This window comes from Palaemon carinicauda, chromosome 5, assembly GCF_036898095.1.
Source record: "Palaemon carinicauda isolate YSFRI2023 chromosome 5, ASM3689809v2, whole genome shotgun sequence".
Lineage (NCBI taxonomy): Eukaryota > Metazoa > Arthropoda > Malacostraca > Decapoda > Palaemonidae > Palaemon > Palaemon carinicauda.
The window spans coordinates 88,022,992-88,048,038 of NC_090729.1; the positions used below are offsets into that span (position 1 = coordinate 88,022,992).

The 25,047-nt window shown below is 35.9% G+C and overlaps 2 protein-coding genes across 2 annotated transcripts; one reads left to right on the forward strand and one right to left on the reverse strand.

Annotated features, from left to right (window-relative positions):
* Positions 1–951: 951 nt before the first annotated feature.
* On the forward strand, positions 952–1,596 carry LOC137641013 (uncharacterized). Its single transcript, XM_068373463.1, has one exon. It carries the CDS (start codon positions 952–954, stop codon positions 1,594–1,596), a length of 645 nt encoding a protein of 214 aa, XP_068229564.1.
* A 22,288-nt stretch (positions 1,597–23,884) lies between these two features.
* On the reverse strand, positions 23,885–24,841 carry LOC137641014 (zinc finger MYM-type protein 1-like). Its single transcript, XM_068373464.1, has one exon. It carries the CDS (start codon positions 24,839–24,841, stop codon positions 23,885–23,887), a length of 957 nt encoding a protein of 318 aa, XP_068229565.1.
* Between the last annotated feature and the right edge of the window lie 206 nt (positions 24,842–25,047).

Below are 25,047 nucleotides of genomic sequence, written 5' to 3' on the forward strand. Positions count from 1 at the left end.
ATGTCAAATATATTTGGAAGTTTCTCTTTGCTGACATCACATTGCTAATCCTCGGTTTGGATTTCTCATCACATTTCCACCTCCTGGTCATTATAACTCACCAAATTTTATCAACGTGAATTCATACTCCTCGACGCCTCTCCATCCCATCCCCTCCGACATTGCTCTCCACATCATCGCACCCACGGATGCCTACACCCACCTTCTCACATCGCACCCGGAAGTTCTCCATCCAGAACTTTGTCAAACGCGAATGGTTCACACGAAACACAGTATCTATCACCATATCAAGATGACAGGGCCCCCAGTGTTTGCCAGATTCAGATGTCTGGCACCAGATCATTTGCCAGCTGCTAACAAGAAAAAATTGGCCTTTGCCAAAAGGCCTCAAGCCCATGGCCATCACCCTTGCACATCATCCTGAAGAAAGATTGCTCTCTGCATCCGTTTTGGGGATTCCAGGCGCCTGAACATACTGACAGAACCGGATCACTACCCCTCCCAAACATCAGCGACATGACCTCCTACTTGGACAAAGCTAAGGTTTTCTCCATGCTAGACCTCTTGAAGGGGTATTATCAGGTGCTCATGAACCCAAAAGACATCTCCAAGACCGCCATCACCAACCCCTTCGGTACATTCACCTTCAATTACTCCTGTTTAGGCCTTCATAATGCTGGAGCCACTTATCAATATCTCATGGACGTCATAATAGGGGACCTCCCTTTCCTTGTATCTTATGTGGATGACATACATATGTTCTCTTCCTTCAGAGAGGAACAGCTCCATCATCTCCGCATCGTGCTCGACCACCTTCAACAGAATCGTCTTGTAGTCCGGTACGACAAGTGTACCTTTGGCGCCAATGAAGTATCGTTCTTGGGACACCGCATCACTCCTGAAGGAGTCCATCCCCTCCCTGAGAAGGTAACAGCCGTTCAGAATTTCCCCATGCCCTCGTCCATCAAAGCACTGCAAGAATTCTTTGGCATGATCAACTATTATGATCGTTTCCGGCCAGCCATTGCCGCCACTGTTGCCCCTCTCTTTGCCTCCCTCAAGGGCAAGCCAAAAGACCTGAAATGGAGTTCCCTTCAAGAAGGGCCCTTCTGCAATGCAAAGAATGCCCTGTCAACCGCTGCTGCTCTCACTTTTCCCAATGCTACATGCATCTCTCTTTTCTCTCCACCGATGCCATCAACGTCACTAATGGGGCAGTCCTTGAGCAGGTGGTCACCGGTTCATCCCGCCTATTGGCCTTCTTCAGTAGGAAACTGTCCAAGGCTGAATCTGCCTACTCTACCTTCGACCACGAATTGCTGCCGGTGCATTTGGCTGTCTGTCACTTTCAAAACTTCTTGGGAGGTACGCTCTTCGTCATTCATATGGACCACATGCCTCTGGTGCAACTTTGGTCAACAGTCCAACGCTTGGTCCACTCGTCAATGTCGACATATTTCCACCAGGCCTGAATACAATTTTACCCTTCAGTACGTCCCTGGGATAAAGAATCCCATTGCCAATGCCTTGTTAAGAAACACATTGACCACCATTCACCTGGGATTGGATTATAAAACCTTTGTAGAAGCCCGATGAAAAGATTCAGAGTACCAAGCACGTAGGTCATCCTGAACATCCTTCCGTTAGTAGGACGTCCCTCTCGGTGACTCCAACGCCATCAGTACTGGTAGATCTAGACCATGGATACCTTCTCCCATGCGCCGACAGGCATTTGATTTCATCCCTCGTACCGTTCTACTGCACAGCTCCTGAAGACAGAGTTTATTAGGCATGTCATTACTAAGGATGCTAATGATTGGGTCCATGCTTGTACTTCTTACCAAACCTTAAAAGTACATTGACACACAGATTTAGCTGTGGGCACCTTTCCTCAACCTCAGCGGCGGTATCCCCACATTCACGTTGATGTTGAAGGTCCCCTACCCACATCACATGGACATCGTTACCTGTTTACTGTCATCGACTGCTCCACTCATTGGCCTGAAGCCCTTCCCATGGCAACTGCAATATCCGCCTCTTGTACGTCAACTCTACTCTCAGGATGGATAGCAAGATTGGGTATCCCTGAGCCTACTACTTCCGACAGGGGTATTACTTTCACCTCTCAATTGTGGACATCATTAGCGAATCTCCTGGTATCACCCTCCACCAAACAGCCGCATACAACCATACAACTGGTTTACCTATCTTCCCTAGGTCCTCTTGGGACTAAGAACCACTCGGAAAGATACCCTGGATGTTTCAGCAGCTGAAATGGTGTATGACAACCCGATGGTCATCCCTACCATTTTTTTTCCGTCTGCAGCCTCCTCCGACAATCTCCAGTGCCTCTGTCACGTTGTGGGAAAATTTATTCCATGCCACCAGACTTACAAACCCCCAGAAAAGCAACAAATACCAACAGATTTGCACAAGGCATCCTATGTTTTCCTGCGTAATGACACCAGCAAGCCATCTCTAACGACCCTTTACATGACCCCTTTCCTCATGATCTATCGAACAACGAAGGCGTTCTTACTTCTTCATGGAAAAGAAGATTAGGTTTCCATTGATTGCCTCAAGCCTGCATATCTCCTGCAAGATAACCTGCTTACAGTGCGACTTTCCAGAGCAGGGCGCCCTATTTTTTTTTGGGGGGGGGGGGGGGGGGAGCCACATACCGCACGTGTCACAAATGTCTATTCCTGTATGTACTTGAATCATTGTGTTTGAATTTTTCTGCTGCTTTTGCTTAGAACGGCTTGTATTTATATTAATGCTGCGCAAACTAAAGTCATTTGTAATTACGCCATCTCTCAGTTATCACCTAACTGCTTGTTCCCACAATCGCGAAGATATTCTTTGAAGTTAATGGGCCTTTGGTTTACTAAGTGTACGACTTGTTGTACGATAAATTCAGAGGTAAAGTAATCAAGGATATTATTCCTTATACATCCAAAGAGAAGTCTTTTGGATAATTTTTTGCATATTTCTACAAGAGAGCTTAACTTGTTACAAACTTTGAAATGATGTGCAAGGTCAAAGGTTTTACTCCCCATTCCTAAAAATATAGCTAAGAGTAAGGATCATTCAAAACTGTAGTTATAACACCAGCAACTAATTGTGATGCAAGATTGCTTACGCACAGCTGTGGAAAACCAAATTCAAAACTATGGAGAGAGAAGGATCTAACAAAAACTAAAACCATAAGTGATTTACAAATTTTTTAATTTTTGATATGAGACCAAGTGCAAGCATAACACAGAAGCCATACTTTGTGTTTTCCTTTTCAAGTTTTACTGTGAAAAATCCAAAACAATCTACTAAAATATCACTAAATAGTACAGTTAGAATCAAAAGAACGCCGACACTCAAGGGAAATCGTTTTTCAGATGTCTTTAGTGTTCCCATGACAAAACACGCAAGAGGTTGCCCTTCTTACTACTTTTACGAAATGGGTGGAGCCTTCTTCAACCTTAGCGAATCAAAGATAGTAAAGCACTGTCTTTGTTAGCAAAAGCATACAAATTTTACAAATTGAGTTGCCATATTTTAATTCAGTATTATCATTTGACGTCTCAACTATCTACTACAAATACAAAACAGTCCGACAGAAATATATATATATATGTATATATATATATATATATATATATATATATATATATATATATATATATATATATATATATATATATATATGCTATTAGATTACTTTATTAACTACACTAAGCTAAAACAATTTTATCTCTCTCTCTCTCTCTCTCTCTCTCTCTCTCTCTCTCTCTCTCTCAGTCCTTTAGGCAGGTATAACTCATGTATGTTTTTTTTTATTAATATTTTGCAACATTGAACCATAATTGAAACGACTTTTCTTCCATCAGTGACTTGAACGAAACTAATGTCGAAATAATCTTATGCAGCAGTTCCCGGAAGGAATATATATATATATATATATATATATATATATATATATATATATATATATATATATATATATATATATATATATATATATATATATATATATATATATATATATATATATTTATATATATATATATATATATATATATATATATATATATATATATATATATATATATATATATATTCCTTCCGGGAACTGCTACATAAGATTATTTTGACATTAGATATATACATATATATATATATATATATATATATATATATATATATATATGTATATATATATATATATATATATATATATATATATATATATATATATATATATATATATTTATTTGTGTATATATATGTATATATATATATATATATATATATATATATATATATATATATATATATGTATATGTATATATATATATATATATATATATATATATATATATATATATATATATATATATATATATACATATATATATATATATATATATATATATATATATATATATATATATATATATATATATATATATATATGTATATATATATATATATATATATATATATATATATATATATATATATATATATATATATATATATATATATATATATATATATATATATGAAATCCCAAGCAGACTGGAATGGGATTTTGCATGATCTTTTGTGCTTGAATTGGTCACAATTATATAGTAGTGTAGATCCTGTTGTCCCTTTGAATGAGAATCTAATCAACATAATTGATAGGTGTATCCTTTCTCGTGTGCTAAGGTACCGAGTGAAGGACAAACCGTGGTTCAATGATGATTGGAGACATGCTTATTTGGAGAAGCAGGAGGCCTATCACCTTTGAAAGGGTAACATATTCAGTTTTGACCTGCAATAACTATACTCAGCTTCGAGCTTTTGCTCAGAGAGTTTATGCTTCAACTGAAAAGGAGTACAATTCAACCATAAAAGAAACCCTTTCTGGTACAACTCAGGAACATAAATGGTGGTCTACCCTTAAATTTGCACTCTTTGGTGTAGATGCAACTGTTCCTCCTTTACTTAAACCAGATGGCTCAGTCACTTACTGTCCAAAGGAAAAGGCAACCCTTTTGGCTGATGTTTTTGACAGTAAGCAGAATAATGAAAAACTTGAACTTCCTCATTCCTGTTTTCCTGAGGCTAAACTAACTAGTTTAGCTTTTCGATCTCGTGAAATTAAAGCTCTGTTGATGGACCTTGATGCTTATGGAGGTGTAGACCCAAATGGTATTTTTCCTTTGTTTTTTATAAAGACAGCAGATCTTTTTAGCTCCAAAGTTATCTGTTATTTTGCGCAAATTAGCTAGAAGAGGAGCTTTTAGCACTTGTTGGAGAATTGGTAATGTTACTCCTCTATGTAAATGTGTTTGTGGTAGATCAAGTCCCACTGATTACCGCCCAATTTCAATAACTCCCATATTATCTAAAGTTTTTGAACGTCTTAATAGGTTTGCTGAAGGTAATCATCTATTCCCTAGTTTTCAAATTGGTTTTCGTAAAGGCCTTGGAGCATGTGATGCCCTTCTTACAATATCCAATGCTGTACAGAAATCCCTTGTTATGGTCAGGAAGTTTGTATGATTGGCCTTGATTTTAGTGCTGCCTTTGACCGTGTTAATCATGAGGCCCTTGTTTTCAGACTTAAACAGTTAGGAGTGGGTGAGTCGTTTCTTTGCATTATTATTGATTTTTTATGTAATAGATCTCAAAGAGTTGTTGATGGGCACCATAGTGAGTGTAGGAATGTGATATCCGGTGTTCCGCAGGGTTGTGTTCTTGGCCCATTACCATTCATACTATATACACATGACATGTGGTTTGGCCTAGAAAACAAGCTTGTTGCATATGCAGATGATGCTACTCTCTTTGCGTCAATTCCATCCCCTGAATGTAGATCTAGGGTTGGTGAATCCCTTAATAGAGATTTAGCTAAAATTAGTGCATGGTGCAAATTATGGGGTATGAAGTTGAATCCTAATAAAACTCAAAGTATGATTGTAAGTAGGTCAAGGACATTGGCTCATCAACATCCGAATCTCAGTATTGATAATGTTTCTTTAAATTTTAGGTGTGATTCTCGACAGCAAATTTACTTTTGAGAAACACATTAGGTCTGTGTCTTCTTCAATTGCACAAAAAATTGGCCCATTGAGAAAGTCTTTTAAGATTTTCGGTGATTAATCTATTCTAAAGAAGTGTTTTAATTCTTTCATTCTACCTTGTTTTGAGTATTGTTCTCCTGTCTGGTGTTCAGCTGCTGATTCTCATCTTAATTTGTTGGACCGAAACTTACGGTCTATTAAATTTCTTATTCCTGATCTATCTATTAATCTTTGGCACATTTGTTCAATTAGTTCATTATACATGTTGCATAAGATTTTTCATAACTCGGACCATACTAGGCAGGCAGTTAATTCTAATAGTCAGGCCTTCTCCATCATGAGGCTCAATACTACACAGTATTCAAGAAGTTTTATTCCAGCTGTGACCAAGTTGTGGAATGATCTTCCTAATCGGGTAGTTGAATCAGTAAAACTCCAAAAGTTCAAAGTTGGAGCAAATGTTTTTATGTTGACCAGGCTGACATGAGTCTTTTTATAGTTTAGATATATGACATATCTATTTTTGACGTTGTTAATAGTTTATATAGGACATATCTGTTTTGATGTTGTTACTGTTTTTAGAATGATTTATTGTTAATTTGTTCTCATCCTTTATTTATATCCTTATTTCCTTTCCTCACTGAGCTATTTTTCCCTATTGGAGAATTAGGCTTATAGCATCTTGGTTTTCCAACTAGGGTCGTAGCTTGGCTAGTAATAATAATAATAATAATAATAACAATATGAATAAATATATATATATATATATATATATATATATATATATATATATGTATATATATATGTATATATATATGTATATATATATATATATATATATATATATATATATATATATATATATATATGTATGTATGTATATATATATATCTATATATATATATATATATATATATATATATATATATATATATATAAATATATATATATATATATATATATATATATATATATATATATATATATATATATATATCTATATAAATATATATATATATATATATATATATATATATATATATATATATATATATATATGTATATATATAGGCTATATACATATATATATATGTATGTATATATATATATATATATATATATATATATATATATATATATATATATATACATAAATGTATATATATGAATGTATGTGTGTTTTTGTATATTCAGTATTTTTAGTGGATATTTGAGATGTCAGATGATAACAGAGAATGAAATATGGAAATTCAATTTGTAACATTTTAATACTTTCGCTAACAACGACAGTCCTTTACTGACGTTAATGCATTAAGGTTGGAGAAGGCTCCACTCATTTGGTAGAAGTAGTAAGAAGAGCAACCCCTTGTCTGTTTTGTCATTGGAACACTAGAGACATCTGACATAAGATTTCCCTTGAGTGTCCCTGCTCTTTTGATTCTATTTGTACAGTAAGAGGGTCTTCTCTGAATTCTCTATAGTTATTTTGGTTAAAATTTATAGTCCGTGCATAAAAACTCTTGCAATGATTGCAAAGCACAAGATGAATCAGAAAATAAACTGATCATGATAATACATATTGAACTTACCTTTTAACTGTGTATTAATTATGCGATTTTTCGCATTAACAAGATAAAGTTTGCCAGACTCGAGATGTAGTAAGTACACAGCTATATATATCAGAACTACCGTCAGCAAATACATGTGTATGATACTCACAATCCCTCGGTCCCAAGAACGTGAAACCTTTACAGGTGGTGATGAATTACATTCCCTACATATATTTTTCAATCTTTAATTTGTTGATGGTTAATAGATTGGTCACAACTCAAACCTTTCTGGCATTGTAAATTATGCATATAGAACCTACATCTGTTAAACAATGGAAGGTTGAAACCAAATGCATCAAACTGTGAGGCTATGGACTTAATTAGTCTCTTGGTATTAGCATCTGGATCAAGGCTTAGTGTACATTTCATCAGAAAGTCTGTTCCATTCAAGGCCAAATAATCTATTTACTTCAGGAGTAAGAATTCCTGCCTGATCATCTACGTCACGATGTAAGTCAGTATCATTAGTCACCAGTTGTCTGAAAATTGTTGGTAGGCCCAATACAAGTCAGCTGAGTTCGTAGTCGTAATAGCTCCATTGGCCATATACATCAAAGCATAAACAAGTTGTTTTTTCAAGTCATCAAGTCTTGTATCAAAACTGGAATTGAAAACCACAATCTAATATAATGAGGCCATCAAAAGAAAAGGACTACACATAAGTCCAAATAAAAGTCTGACACTCTTGTAGGCTACCAAAGAATAATTCCTCACACTTACATTCCGAAAAAAAAACGTCCTGGCCTGATCATGTTCATTGAGAGGCAACTTATTAAAATTTTCTTCAAATCAAAATTTAGAATTTTTGTATCAAATCCAACATTAATAAAATCATAGGTAATTTTTTATTAAGGTTAGGCCCTGTACACACATTGATTGCGGGATTAACACAATATAGTAAATAACTCTTGCAAGTTATTTAACAGGCGTATGAAGAAGAAATTAATAATTATTAACTTCAGTCTTAAACACTTCCAATTCCTAAATATAAATATGCTCAATGATTCCTGGCTTTAATTTTTCCTTTACAAAATCATCTATTAATTGCAAAGCAATCTTATGACCCTTCAAAATTCTTTTTTTTTTTTTTAATTAAGACCCCAGGAGAGCCTTAGGGAGAGATTCACTTTTACATAGTCATTTATATACTACATTATATTGACTATGTCAGCTCAATCATCTGTAAAGTACTAAATACTAGTTGAGGATAAATCCTTTTATCCCATTCTAATGTCGACGAATTTTCTTTGGTGGGGTTTAATGATATTATGTATTATTAAAATACATTTATTGATAATGCCTTACATTACTGCTACAGCTCTCAGTGGCTTGTGACCCTCGAGTGAGAACATCTGTAGTGTTGTACTTTGGTAGGAAGTTCTATTAACCATAATAATTACCTGGAACATAGATGAACAATTGTTAGTAATTATTTCTCAGCTGATCCCATCTCTTGTCGTCAATTTTTCTGTATGGGATTTAATAATACGTTGGTATTCTTAAAATACACCTTTAATGAAATATGTGACTACATGGCTCTTTGGCAGCTGACTCCTAAGTGTGTGTGAAGCATCCTACACAATCTGACAAAACCAAAACATTTCTAAACAAAAGAGCATCGCTCTGAAAAGACTTAAATCCTACTCCAGTATAAAACTATAAAGAATCACATCCTATCTTTGAGGTAATCAACAAATGTTTGAATCCTAATACCAAAACTTATGTACAAAGCACAACATGTTTTGTTCATGCAATATGATGCAATGTTGCGCAATACCTGCAACACTTGAAATAATACAGTACATTATTACAATAATACATAACAGTCTCCTCCCCCTTAACTTGACATTGTAAAAATCTTCATAAATCTAATCTCTCAGGGGGCTTTCCTCTGTTAATCCTATTAGGAAGCACTTTAACCTCATCTTGTACTGGTACATGAATTGGTTCTGAATCTACATTGGATGTTGGACCATCTTGGTTAATATTTGACTCATTTGATCTAACTACTTCTTTAAGTTTCTCATCTCTAACATTCACATGCTCTACTGTCTTTCTGTTTAACGGCTGTAATTGATCAACATGACGTTCTACAACATTATCATCAACACGAACATCATAATGTAAATTTCCTATCTCTCTTACAATCTCTCCTGGTACCCACTTCTCTGGAGTGTTGTACGATCTTACCATGACATCAGACAAAGGTAAAAAATGTCTTACATTAGGAAGCTTTACTACTTGTTTATACCCTTTATCTTCTAAATCACTTTGCAAACTTGGATACAACAAATCTAACTTACACCTTATCCTCCTCCCCATCAACAAATTTGAGGGTGCCACGCCTGTTGTGCTTTGCGGCGTTGTTCTATAAGACAATAAAAACTTTGACACATGTAAAAATATATTACCTGAATTTGCTTTTCTACACTTCATATTGTGTTTAAACGTTTGGACAAATCTTCCAGCGTCTCCATTAGTAGATGGATGATATGTTGCTTAAAATGTATGCTTTATACCATTGACATTACAAAATTCTTTAAACTCTTTTGAGGTAAATTGTGGACCATTATCTGTAACAATTCTTTCTGGAATACCGTGCGTTGAAAAAATTTGCATTAACTCTTTTATTGTGGCGTAAGACGTTGTTGTCTTCATTGGGATAATTTCTGGCCACTTACTGTAAGTATCTACTACTATCAAAAACAAGTAATTTAAAAAAGGACCTGCAAAATCTATATGCACTCTTTGCCATGGATACCTGGGTAACTCCCACGGGTACATTCTAGCAAATTGAGGATTGTTCTGTTGCATAACACAATTCATACAATTCTTTATATAAGATTCCACATCTTTATCTACACCTGGCCATCATACAAAAGTTCTCGCAATTTACTTTGATCTTACAATACCTTGGTGATCAGCATGTATTTCAGACAAAACCTTATTTCTCAGTGAATTAGGAATAACTACCCTGGAACCTCTCATCACTATTCCTTGTGTTACACTCAGTTCATACCGTATATCCTTATACGGTTTATAATTTTCCTCTTTTCCACATAAGTCCCTACCTGTCATTAAACTCTCCAAAACCTTACTAAGTACTAGGTCTCGCTTGGTACTGTGTGCTACATCTTTTGCAGTTATTGGTACATCATATACAGAAATTAACAGAACACTGTCATCATACTCCTCTGGAGCTTTGTCTACGGGTAATCTGGATAAAGCATCTGCATTACCTATGTTTGATGTTGGACGGTATTCTATATCATAGTGGTACGCTGCTAACGTAACTGCCCAACGTTGTAGTCTTGCAGCTACCAACGTAGGTAAACTTGCTTTTGGACCCAATATTGCTAATAAAGGTTTATGATCTGTAACAAGTGTGAACGTTTTCCTACCATAAAGATACATATGGAATTTTTTAACTCCATAAACTAATGCTAAACCTTCCTTTTCTATTTGAGAGTAATTCCTTTCTGCCTTGTTCAATACTCTAGAAGTGAATGCAATTGGTTTTTCTGTTCCATCTGGCATTACATGAGATAATACTACACCTAAACCTATGTTTGATGCATCACATACTAATTTAACTGGTAAATTCATTTGATAATGTACTAAGAATGTAGGTGATGTTATTTCCTGCTTGATTCTTTCAAAAGATTCCTGACACTCTTTTGTCCACTTCCATTCTACCCCCTCATTCAACAGATTATACAATGGATGTGCAATTGTAGACAAATTCTGAATGAAACTCCCATAAAATGTTACTAAACCTAAAAATGATTGTAATTCCTTAAAATTTTCTGGCACTTTTGTTAATTGTACAGCTTTAATCTTCTCTTTAGTTTTGTGAATACCCTTGCCATTTATTACAAAACCTAAGTATTCCACTGAATCAACTTCTAAAATACATTTGTTCTTATTTACTCTAATATTATGTTCCTTCAACTTCTTCAGAACTGTTCGCAATCTTTCTCTATGTTCTCTTGTGTCTTTACCAGCAATTTAAATATCATCTATAAAAATCAATACTCCTTGCATTCCTGAAAAAATCTTATCCATAGTTTGTTGCCATATAGCTGGACTACTTGCAACTCCATATGGTAATCTCTTTGGTCTAAACAAACCTAAGGATGTATTTACTGTACATAATTCTTGTGAAGTTTCATCCATGGGAAGCTGTTGAAATGCTTGTCTTAAATCTAATTTTGAAAAAATACTGCATCCTGACATAGTTGCAAACATGTCTTTCGGATTTGGTAAGGGATGTTGAGCTACTTGCAGTTGTGGATTTAACGTTACTTTGTAATCTCCACATAACCTAACCTGTCCACTTTCCTTCACAATAGGAACTAATGGTGTAGCCCAATCTGAATATGTAACCTTTTCACAGGAACCTTCATTTTCTAATCTCCTGATTTCTGTTTCAACTGCACTTTTCAATGCATACGGTACTGGTCTGGGAGCATAAAATCTAGGAGAACTGTCAGGTTTCAAAACTAAAATTGCCTTTGCGTTCTTTACTGTACCTATTTTATCTTCAAATACGTCTTGAAACTGATATGATATTATCCATAGATATTTTATTTTTGAGTTCATCTTGTCTACCTGTAACCTTCAAAATACTAGGCCACTCTAACTTCAAATACTGTAGCCAATCTAAACCTAGCAAAGTTTGTCCATTACCTTTTACTACTGTTAATGGCATTCTCTCTAATTTCTGTTCTTTGTACTGTACTTCTACGTTCGAAGCACCTATCACCTGAATATCAAAACCATTATAACCTTTCAAAACTCTATTTATACCTTCTAATAACAAACTAGGAATGCTTTTAGCCATTTTATCAGACATAATTGATACATCGGCTGCTGTGTCAACTTGCATCAAAATTGGTTTACCATTTATGATTACTTCTACCATGATATGTTTCTTTGCACCTTTGTTGACTGAATTTATGTGAAACGCAAAATCCGTTTCTGAACTAACCTGATTATCGTGAACATTTTCCGCATTATTCTCTTGACCAATAGTATCAACTGTAGCATTTATTTTCTTTGTGTACTGTTTAGGGAATCTACAAGCAGATGCAAAATGACCCATCTTTCTGCAATTCTGGCATGTCTGTCCAGTAGCAGGGCATTCCTTTGCTTCGTATGCAAGATGATCAGTTTTACCATACCTATAACACTTGGGTTTTTCCTGTTGTTTCTGTGTATAAGCCTGATTCTGATATTTATGAACATTAGTGTTAGGCAGTTTTCTATGACTAGGCTTTGACATATTCCTTCTCTGATTCTCATTGGTTTTCCACTTAGAACCTACTGTATTAATTTTAGAATTTTCCATTTTATTGCTTGTAGAACTACCTATTATGTTACTTTGCCTATTTGATGTTTCTAAAGCTCTGCCTGTTATCAATACCTTTTCTAATGTTAAATCTTTATCTTGCAATAATTTCTTTCTTAGCTCTTGTGATGTACAATGTGCAATTACTTGATCTATGATAACATTTTCTAACTCTAGAAATTCACATGAAACGGCTAAATTCTTTAGTCTAGTCACAAATGCATCTAAACTTTCATTTTCTTTCTGATAAGCCTGCGCTGAAAACTGGTATCTTTCAAAAAATTCATTTACCTGAGGAGCAAAATATGTGGTCAGAGCCTTAATTGCAGCTTCACTTGTGTCATCTGTAGGCTGCAAAGTCTTAAACACTTCCCGAACTTCCCTACCTGCTGTATGAAGTAATAATGCCTTCTTTTGGGCATCCTTCATGTTCCCTAAGCTTCTAAATAAATCTTAAATTCCTCACACCACTGTTGCCATCGTGTTGCAACAGAATTGGGCTCAGCAGTGATGCTGAAACTTTCGGGGTGTTCAATGTTAAAAGGCATTTTGAGTCTTACCTTAATACCTATGGTAGGTTAAGCTACTGTTCTGCAGTCACAAGTTTACTTCCTACCTGTTTTGTAGCCTACCCAACTTTAAATTTCACCCTTTCTTGTTTTGTTGGTTTGATGAAATTCCTGTTCTGCTGCTTGTACAATCTTCATTGGGAGATTTTCCTCTTGTCCCTTAATGTACATAAGGACCTTCTCTTGTGCTGGCCGTCCTTCTACATAAGGTCCAATGTTTCTCCCTGCTTGTTTTCGTCCTCCTGAGCGTCGCCAATTGTAGTGTTGTACTTTGGTAAGAAGTTCTATTAACCATAATAATTACCTGGAACATTGATGAACAATTGTTAGTAATTATTTCTCAGCTGATCCCATCCTCGTCGCCAATTGTAGTGTTGTACTTTGGTAGGAAGTTATATTAACCATAATAATTACCTGGAACATAGATGAACAATTGTTAGTAATTATTTCTCAGCTGATCCCATCTCTTGTCGTCAATTTTTCTGTATGGGATTTAATAATACGTTGGTATTCTTAAAATACACCTTTAATGAAATATGTGACTACATGGCTCTTTGGCAGCTGACTCCTAAGTGTGTGTGGAGCGTCATACACAATCTGACAAAACCAAAACATTTCTAAACAAAAGAGCATCGCTCTGAAAAGACTTAAATCCTACTCCAGTACAAAACTATAAAGAATCACATCCTATCTTTGAGGTAATCAACAAATGTTTGAATCCTAATACCAAAACAAATCATTACACTTATGTACAAAGCACAACTTGTTTTATTCATGCAATATGATGCAATGTTGCACAATACCTGCAACACTTGAAATAATACAGTACATTATTACAATAATACATAACAACATCGACATAAACAAACTCTTGCAGAAAAATACAAAACAACAAATGAGCATCACTCTTAAAAGACTGGATCCTACTGTAATACACAAGTAAGAAGAATCACATCCTATCTTTGAGACCATTAATAAATGATTAAATCCTCCATAGCATACGCTACTACATTTATAACTAATGTTTTAACATGTTCTATCAAAACAATACTATGCAGCATTACTCTTAATACACATAGTGCATATGGTATAACAGTACGAATACATAACATATAATAGATGGGAAACTTTTCCATTCCACAATAAGTGGACAACTATGCATCCATCTAGTGCAGCGGATACCTGACAAAATAATTCATTTTATGATACAACCATAACACTTTGCACAAAGCATCCTTGTGATGTTCTTAATTTAAAGGAAATGAAACTGAGGCACTCAATTTTTTTTCACTTTTCAAGATGGCCGCCACATTTTTTAAAATGGCGGCAAAATCCCATTCCAGAATTTGACAAATTGACCATACGAAGTAATTTTGAGGTAAAACATCTATATTTAAGTCAGTATTCACTATAAATACAATTTTGTTAAAACTCTGCAAAGCGCATGTGCGAAATTAGACTAACAAAGTCATATTGATTCACGTATCTTTGCATGTACAGGTGCATAATGCTGTGCATTATAATCCTGACCTATAGCACTTATAATTCCCTGTACAAATCCTTTTACATCCACATTTTAAGAGCTGTTGACATGACGCTGTTATTGACTGCAAGCTGGTCCAATATGGCGTCCAAACATTGTCGTCTCTTTGCCATCCACAACTTTCAGGTGAAGGTAATTTCATAATGCGAACCACAGACTGATCCCATGTGTGCCCCGCTTGCAGTACAGCTTGCTTCACATGCTCTAGTAAAGCTGCCCTAGAGGGTTGGAAGGCATTATAAGGCTTCTGTTTTCGTGCAAACAATTCAAACCTTGCTTCATCACCACAACAAACTCTTCAATGACTCTCATGTCAGAAGATGATAAGTCATATGTAGGAGAACTAAGTCTTGTAAAAACCGCTGTTGCCTCAGGATAGACATTCCATGCCTGCCAGCATGACTTCTTACCTTTGCCAGCAAATGCAGACACTGTATCACAACCAGAGAAGGCGTGAAAAAATGGCAATCCTCTTGCTTTTGGCCCTAGTGATCTAGGTACTTCATGTAAAGGGTTCCATCTTAAATCCTTCCATTTCCCAAAAGCAATCCATAGAATCTCTATATTCAAGTCTGCAAACAATGAAACACCAATGACTACAACATCTGTATCAGAACCTACTATCATGACACTCTGATGGCCTTTGACGGCTGCGTCTTTTGCATGAAGAAACATTCGAGTGTCATCCTCTTCGTGGTTACAAGGTGAAATCTGGTAAACATCTGTTTTGTTGTTTGAGATAACATTGTGGCGGGATGTTGCAACAACAACCCCCACACCATTGAATCTTACTTACTGACAATAGTCTCCCCAATACCAACTTTCCCGTTATGTTATCAGCAGCGGGACTCTTGGACAAAAAGGACAAAAAAAAAAAAAAAAAAAAAAAATATAACCTTACAACTATATTCCTTAAAATTAAAATGATTAACATAATACCATCCACAATGAAAAATACAATACTTAAAACTAATCATAAACTTAGCACTAAATATACAATAAAATAACACCAATCAAATAAACGAAAAGAAGAAAAAAACCCTTACAAACTTAAAACTAAAATAGACCACAATCAATATGCAATAATTATATGTATATCTATATAAGGACACAGACACTCGTCTAAATGAGTCAAACAGTCTTAATCAATGGCACACTGAAACAGCTCGGTGGCAAAACGGTAACCTTTCCACTACACAAAGCGCTTAAGTGGTGAGTGGAGCAATCTATGGCGGTTAATGTGTCGTCGTCATCATCATCGTCATCATCATCATCATAATAATCCAAAGAAAATTCCTTCAAACAGGCAAAGTCGTTACCGATTGTATCCAAGTTCAAAAGAGCAGTCAGTTCCAAGTCCTTATCACAAGCCAAGTCATCACCAATCAATTCCACATTCAAGGAAAAATCTCTCAAAAAGGAGTTACAGCCTGAAAAATGAAAAAAGAAAAACACTTACGAGCACTGCTAACTAACTGAACTATCGCAATATAATCAAAGGTAAATAATAAATTGTTCCTATCATTCACAATCACAACAAGAAAATATAAACAAATTGTACTTACTCAAAAATAAACAATCACTTCCAACGCTAGTCGAATCAAATAAATCTCTAAATCCAGCATGCACACACACAACTGCCTCACGTTGCAGTCAATCAAAAAAAAGAAAAGCATTCGCTCCGAAACATTTACCACTGTCCTAACCTAGCTAAAAGTAAACAAACAGCCAATTACTTCAACAGTCTTTCTCACAACAAACAATCGATACACTAATTACCTCACTCACTCTCTCTCTCTCTCTCTCTCTCTCTCTCTCTCTCTCTCTCTCTCTCTCTCTCTCTCTCTCTCTCTCTGGCAAAAAAATAAAAAAATAAAAATAAGTAAAAATTAATCCTCCACATTCCTCCCCCCTTACTTTGCCAAATCCTTCTACATAACACTTACTTGATTTTTTCATAACTCAGTCGCAGTCGGGAACAGGACCTCTACTCCGAGTAACTGGGCCTTCATACACTCTCTCATTCATTTCTTCCTTATCACAATCATTCGCTACATTAGCACTATTCCTAACTAAATCCCTATCATCTAATATATCATGTACTATCCCATCTACCTCACTATCATTGGGCCCTAAAATTTCACTTATTTCTGACAACAACTCATCCATTTCATCCAAACCATTTTTACTTTAATATAAGATTCATTCATACTACTTATCATTCTCCTATCTCTCATTCTCGCATTCGTCATACTTTCTTTTACATCATCTAAGGAAAAACCACACACACTATAGGTATCATTCATACTCAGCGATGATTCATCTGTATTAATACATTTATCTTCCACACTCGCTTGTACATTCACACCCTTGTCATGCATATTTGGATTCCTACCTATACCTATAAATTTCCCTTGCACTTTCTTCTCACTTAAAAATTTCAAACGCTTCTTTTTCCTATATTCAATTAACACTAATTGTTTATTTTCCAACCCTAACTTCTCATGCATACTAGGTTCATACTTACTCATTTCCAACCAATTATTCATCCCATTCTCACGAACATGGGTCCTATTCCTTCCACACACACAGGAGGACTCACCCAGTTGAACCCTCTGACTACCTAGTTTCCTGAACATCCTGGCTGGCCTAATCCCTTCTTCCTACAAACCCTAGCTATATGTCCATCTACACCACATTCAGTACACTTCGCACGCTGTTCCCTACACATCCACGCATAATGCCCATCCTTACTGCAATTGCCGCAAATCACATTCGTACGATTACTCCTACATCCACTCACTATATGGCCAGTCATACCACATCGATAACACTTAACCACTTTCTCTTTCTTACACTCACTAATACGATGCCCTGTCTCTCCACACCCGAAACATGCTCCTAACGCCCATCTACACTCATTCTTTTTATGCCCTACTTTCCCACATTTATAACACTTCTCTTCACAGACACAACTACCTGACCTACCTCGCTGTGCACTAGCACTCCTATTTCTCCAAACCTGATTCCCTTGTCTAAACCCTCCATTTGTCCTTACAGGTATTCCCACATTACTCGCCCCAACACTTCTATGCACTACACTATCAGCTACCCTTATCGGTCCTTTCATAACAGCATCTCTAAAGCTAACAAATTCTGGAACACTTTCCTCCATTCCAGTCCTTACTCTCACAGATTTACTTTCTTTCATGCATCTATCTAACTCGTAATCCTCAACTATCTCTAAGATATCATTCCATGTCAATCTCTCTTTCGTCCACCTCATTTTCTCCTTTTGTTTGAAATTAATAAATTCACACACATTCTCAGGTACTGTCGCCAAAAACTTCTTCATTAAATCCTTATTCTCATTTATACCTTCATCTCCATACTTCTTCCTTGCTAACGTTTCTAACCTACATACATACTTCGATATCGCTTCTCCTACATTCATCCGTACCTCATCAAAATCATTCTTACACTTATACCTAACACTACCTTTTATACGTTTCACCTGTTCAATTATTCTCTTTTTCACATTTTCATAATCAACATCCCCTACACTCATTATCACACCATACATCGTCAACAAATACCCAGTCAAATATTCTCCTAACTCCCTAGCCCAAACTCTCTTGCTATCACCATACTTATCCTGACAATAACTCTCATACTCTTTGAAAAAATCATATACATCCCTACTACTATGCTCATTGAGCCTTTCACACCGTGGTACCTCTCTCATAAACACAGTCTTACACACATCACGTTCATTCTCACTGCTATCATCCCTGCTACCTTCCTTCTTGTTTCCTACTTCCTCACTAGAATATAAGGAATGTAATTTCACACTCATACTCCTATCCTTGATTATACTCTTCCTAGCCCTTTTCTTACTCACCACTTTCACCCATTCACGATCATCCTCGCTCTCATCCTGACACCTTTTCTTCTTTTTCTTCACATCACTTTTACCTTTCTTCTCATTCTTCCTATCACATTTCGGTTCACTCTTACTATGCCTAATTCCTTTCTATTCAATCTCACTATCTCTACCTTTCCCATTATCATTTACTTTAGCCTTCTCTTCCACTATCAACCCATTACCTGAAGCAGAAGCCACTCCTCCGACTGCACCTTCACCCATGAACGTTTTCATCATCCCCATTCCTTTCCCCATCATAGCTTCCATTCGTTTCTCCATTCGTTCTTCATTCTCTCGCATCCTCATCTCAACACCTTCTTCCACTCTCTCTACAGTTCCCTGAATTTCCCTAAGTTTCCTTTGCATTTCCTTATTCTTACAGTTCAACCTCTCATTCTCTACTAGCAACCTCTCTTTCTCAACTATCAACTCCTGCTCCCGTTCTTTAACCAACCACAATTCCTCCCCCAGTAACGTGTTCTGCTTTTCCAATGTTATTTCTTCAGCCTTAATTAAATCTAATTCCTAATCCTATCAGTCCTTCGTTAGAGTCCAGCTTCCTATCCCACCTCGGCAGTCCCTGTTCAGGCGCCAAAATAATGTGGCGGGATGTTGCAACAACAAGCCCTACACCCTGAATCACACCTACTGACAATAGTTTTTGTTATGTATTATTGTAATAATGTACTGTATTACCTCAAATGTTACGTGTATTAAGCGCAACGTTGCATCATATTGCATTGATAAAACATGTTATGCTTTGTACATAACTGAAATGATGTATTTTGATATTAGGGTTCAAGTATTTATTAATTACCTCGAAGATAGGATGTAATTCTTTTTACTTTTGTACTGTAGTAGGATTTAAGACTTTTGAGAGTGATGCTCTAATGTTCGATCTAATGTTTTGGTTTGTGAGATTGTTTATGAGATGCTTGACGCACAGTTGGGAGTTGGTTGCTAGAAGCCCAGAGTCACAGAGCAATGTAATCACAAGTCCATTAAATGTATTTTAAGAATACTAACGTATCATTAAACCCCACCGAGAAAAATTGGCAACATCGGAAGGGACAAACAACATGACTAATTCATGGATAATTGCTAATAATTATTCACTCATTTACAGGTGAGTAATATGCTGAAATCACCAGACGTTCTGCAACCAACCTAATAGTCTCCACAAAACAAACTTTCCCCTTACGTTATCTAAGACTAGACTCTTAGACAAAAGGACAAAGAAAAAAAAAAAAAACATAGCCTTACAACTATATTCCTTAAAACTAAAACGCTTAACAAAACCATCCACAATCAAAATAACAACACTTAAAACTAATCATAAACTTAACACTAAATATACAATAAACTAACACAATTCAAATAAACCAAAAGAAAAAAATAACCTTACAAACTTATAACTAAAATAGACCACAACCAATATGTAATAATTATATGTATATCTATATAAGGACACAGACACTCGTCTAAATGAGCCAAACAGTCTTAATCAATGGCACACTGACACAGCTCAGTGGCAAATCGGTACCCTTTCCACTACACAAAGCACTTAAGCGGTGAGTGAAGCAATCTATGGCGGTTAATGCGTCGTCGTCATCATCATCATCATAATAATCCAAAGAAAATTCCTTCAAACAGGCAAAGTCGTTACCGATTGTATCCATGTTACAAAAAGCAGTCAGTTCCAAGTCCTTATCACAAGCCAAGTCATCACCAATCAATTCCACATTCAAGGAAAAATCTCTCAAAAAGGAGGAGTTACGGCCTGAAAAATGAAAAAAGAAAAACACTTACGAACACTCCTAACTAACTGAACTATCGCACTATAATCAAAGATAAATAATAAATTGTTCCTATCATTCACAATCACGACAAGAAAATATAAACAAATTGTACTTACTCAAAAATAAACAATCACTTCCAACGCTAGTCGAATCAAATAAATATCTAAATCCAGCGAGCACAGTCGCACACACACAACTGCCTCACGTCACAGTCAATCAAAAAAAGCATTCGCTCCGAAACATTTACCACTGTCCTAACCTAGCTAAAAGTAAACAAACAGTCAATTACTCCAACAGTCTTTCTCACAACAAACAATCGATACACTAACTACCTCTCTCTCTCTCTTTCTCTCTCTCTCTCTCTCTCTCTCTCTCTCTCTCTCTCTCTCTCTCTCTCTCTCTCTCTCTCTCTCTCTCTCTCTCTCTCTCAGGATTTGGCAAAAAAAAAAATAAATAAAAATCAATCCTCCACAACATTCTCCTTTCGAGTGACAATAATGTCTGTTCCGTTTTGTTTTCATCACATCTCAAAAATGTGTTCCATGATGTAGGTGGTCTACTGTTAGTGGTAGCTTTTCTTCTTCCGCCTGTTACGCGTTTTTGTCTTGTTTCACCTTTCAAGCTATCGTCATGATAAACATCAAACACGATGTCTATTCATCGGTGATTCCTCTCACAGTGCTGGACGTACGGCAAAATAACATGGTTGGCATATACTGTATATCAAAGGTTTTACATGCTCCTGGCTGTTTCGAGTTGCTGGCTGTTTCGAGTTGACCAATGCAGCACCATCTATAATGAGAGTATCTGCTTGTGGTGCGGTTGAAGGGACCTGTATATATATCACTTTCCAGCACTAGCATTAATTGTGACTTTGTTCCAGAGTTTAAACCAGGGCTGGATTAAGCTGGTGGGAGGCCTGGGGCCAACTCTGGTGGAAGGCCCCCTTTCCAACTCCCATTGCATACACCACAAACTATAGTCTAATCAATCTAATGGCCAAAATAGAGCAATACTAATTAGGTTGGTTTTACTTAGGAAACACCACAATGGGACTATTCTTCTGATTATGAATATGCTTAAATTCAAAATAAAATACAATGGGACTATTCTTCCGATTATCACTATGCACAAATTCAAAATAAAATACAATGGGACTATTCTTCCGATCATGAATATGCATAAATTCAAAATAAAATACAATGGGACTATTCTTCCGATTATCACTATGCATAAATTCAAAATAAAATACAGTGGGACTATTCTTCCGATTATCTCTATGCATAACTTCAAAATAAAATACAATGGGACTATTCTTCCGATTATGAATATGCATAAATTTAAAACAAAATACAATGAGACTATTCTTCCGATTATGAATATGCATAAATTCAAAATAAAATACAACGGGACTATTCTTTCGATTATCAGTATGCATAAATTCAAAATAAAATACAACTGGACTATTCTTCCAATTATAAATATGCCTAAATTAAAAATGAAATACAATGGACTATTCATCCGATTATCAATATGCATAAATTCAAAATAAAAGACATTGGGACTATTCTTACGATCAATATGCATGAATTCAAAATAAAATACAATGGGACTATTCTTCCAATTATGAATATGCATAAATTCAAAATAAAACACAATGGGACTATTCTTTTGATTATCAATATGCTTAAATTCAAAATATACAATGGACTATTTTTCTGATTATGAATATGCATCAATTCAAAATAGAATACAATGGGACTACTCTTCCGATTATCACTATGCATAGATTCAAAATTAAATACAATGGGACTATTCTTTCGATTAATTATCAATATGCATAACTTCAAAACAAAATAAGCATAAGTTGTTCTTACTATATCTTTTTTTTACACATACAATTACAGTTATTCATATGAATATAATAATGTAACTATCACATAACATAATAGCTCATTCTTTCATATGGAGTTACATGTAAAGTCAGGATTACTTTCTTGACACTTTTCTTGATTTTTTCATTGCAAATTCACTGATGATCTCGTTAGAGTCCAGTTCACACAAGATGTCTGACTCGAGGCTCATCATAGCCAGATTTACCAGACGTTTCTGTGTCATAGATGTCCGAAACCTGTTTTCAATTAGCTTTAGCTTTGAGAAAGTGCGCTCCCCACTGCAGTTTGTCATCATTAGGACAAGGTATATTCGTAGAGCTATCTCTGTGCTTGGGAAAGTGTCCTGCACACCCTTGTCCAATACAAGTCTATACAGGAAAAGCTAAGTGCTGATATCTGTTGGCTCCTCATCTGTGAATATATAAGCAAATGTGACAAACTGGCACAGTTTCTCCTTAAATGTTATATCCAAGTCATCTGGATATGATCTGATGAGTTGCTCTGCTGAGTTGCAAAGTTCATCTGAAGAAAGCCTTTGCAGATGTCTAAAAAAACTAAATTTACTTGATATTTGTTTGTATGCTTCCAGACGTTGACCGAGAGAAGATATAAACTGATCAATGATAGGCAAGAAAGTTTGTGTTCTGTTTTTTTTTTCAGAAGGGCTGAGTTGCACTTCTTCTGCATGCCCATAATCCAGTGGGTTAAGACGCACATTGCGGCGCTTCTGCCGAGATTCTATAACCTTATAAGCTGATCCGGACTGAGACAGCTGTTCACCTTCTTTTTCATAAGTGTGGAAGGAGTCACGCTTTGATGCAATATATCCCTTCAAGCTAGTCAGTGATGCCACAGCAGTATTTAGATCAGGTTTTGCATGTTGTAGAGTTTTATTAGTTGCATCTGTTCTTTGAAGAAAATCATTCCAGAAGGTGGTGTAAATTCCTGTTTCAAGCTGATTCATCTGTTTAAACAGTCCTTCTTCTTCACAGTGTACACACCTTTTTTCTTCAATGTCATCGACGATATGTTTAAGTACCTCCTTAATCTGCTCATGATTATGTTTAAGAGCTCTAGTTGCTTCAGCTCTAAATGACCAGCGCATTGTTGTGACACGTTTGAGTGTCAATGATGAATCACTTTTTTTAAAGCCACATCCAGAAGTTGATACCGATGGGTTAAAATTGTAAAGAAGACAAACAGCTTTTCAAGGAAGTCAAAGAAATGTACAGCACTCGAGCAGCATTCTACAGCATTTTTACCAACCAGGTTAAGAGAATGTACTGTACAAGGAATCCAGGATGCAAGATTGTTCTTCTCTCTCACTTTGGCTTGAAGACCATTGTACCTACCATTCATTGCTGATGCATTGTCGTAGCTTTGTCCACAGCAGTTTCCAAGGGCCAGGTCATGTGTGTTTAAAAATTCCATCAAAGCATTGAACATATCTTCAGCACTATGCCCCTTGTTTGCCATAAAGGTTACAAAACGTTCCACAGGGCTATCTTTCTCCGTGTACCTCAATACAAGGGTCAGTTGATCAACATGGGCTGCATCAGGTGTAGAGTCCAAAGAGATTAAGTAGTATTTTGACTTCTTAACTCTAGAAATAATTTCTCTAAGGAGTTGTTCACCCATTATGCTAATAACCTCTTCCAATATTGTAGATGACAAATAGTTTGTGTGACCCTTTCCACGATTAGCTTCAATTTTGATATGCTGAGCGAGAAAGTCATCATACTGGGCAATAAGTTCAAGAATATCTAGAAAGTTTCCATTTCTAGGTGAACCAACCAACTCGTTGTCTCCTCGAAATGCTAAGCCCCGCTCAGCAATGAAGTGAATAACACCAATTACTCGTTTCAACACCGATCTGCAATACTGTTCAAGGTGTTCAACCTGTTGTGTCAGTTCTATATCCACACGTCCAATTGCTTTTAGCCTCCTATTGAAAGCAACTGTAGCCTTTATATGTCCTGCTGAATGCTCACGATTTTTTGGACGTTCGTGTGAATGTTTCCAATCACAGAATTCAGTGGATGAGAACAAAGAAGACTCAGATTTTTCTGTTTCTAAGCTCATCAGTCTGCACGTAAAACAGTAAACACATCCCTGTGAGGGAGAGAAGCATTACTAGTTTCTTATTATGACTTCCCCATTATGATTTTGATGGCGGAAGAGCCCAAGTGTACACATTCTTGGATTACCATCCTTTCTAGTTTGCTGCTTCGAATGTGTTGAGAACAATCTTCATCACAGTGCTTAACTGTTGATACTCCCCTTTTCAG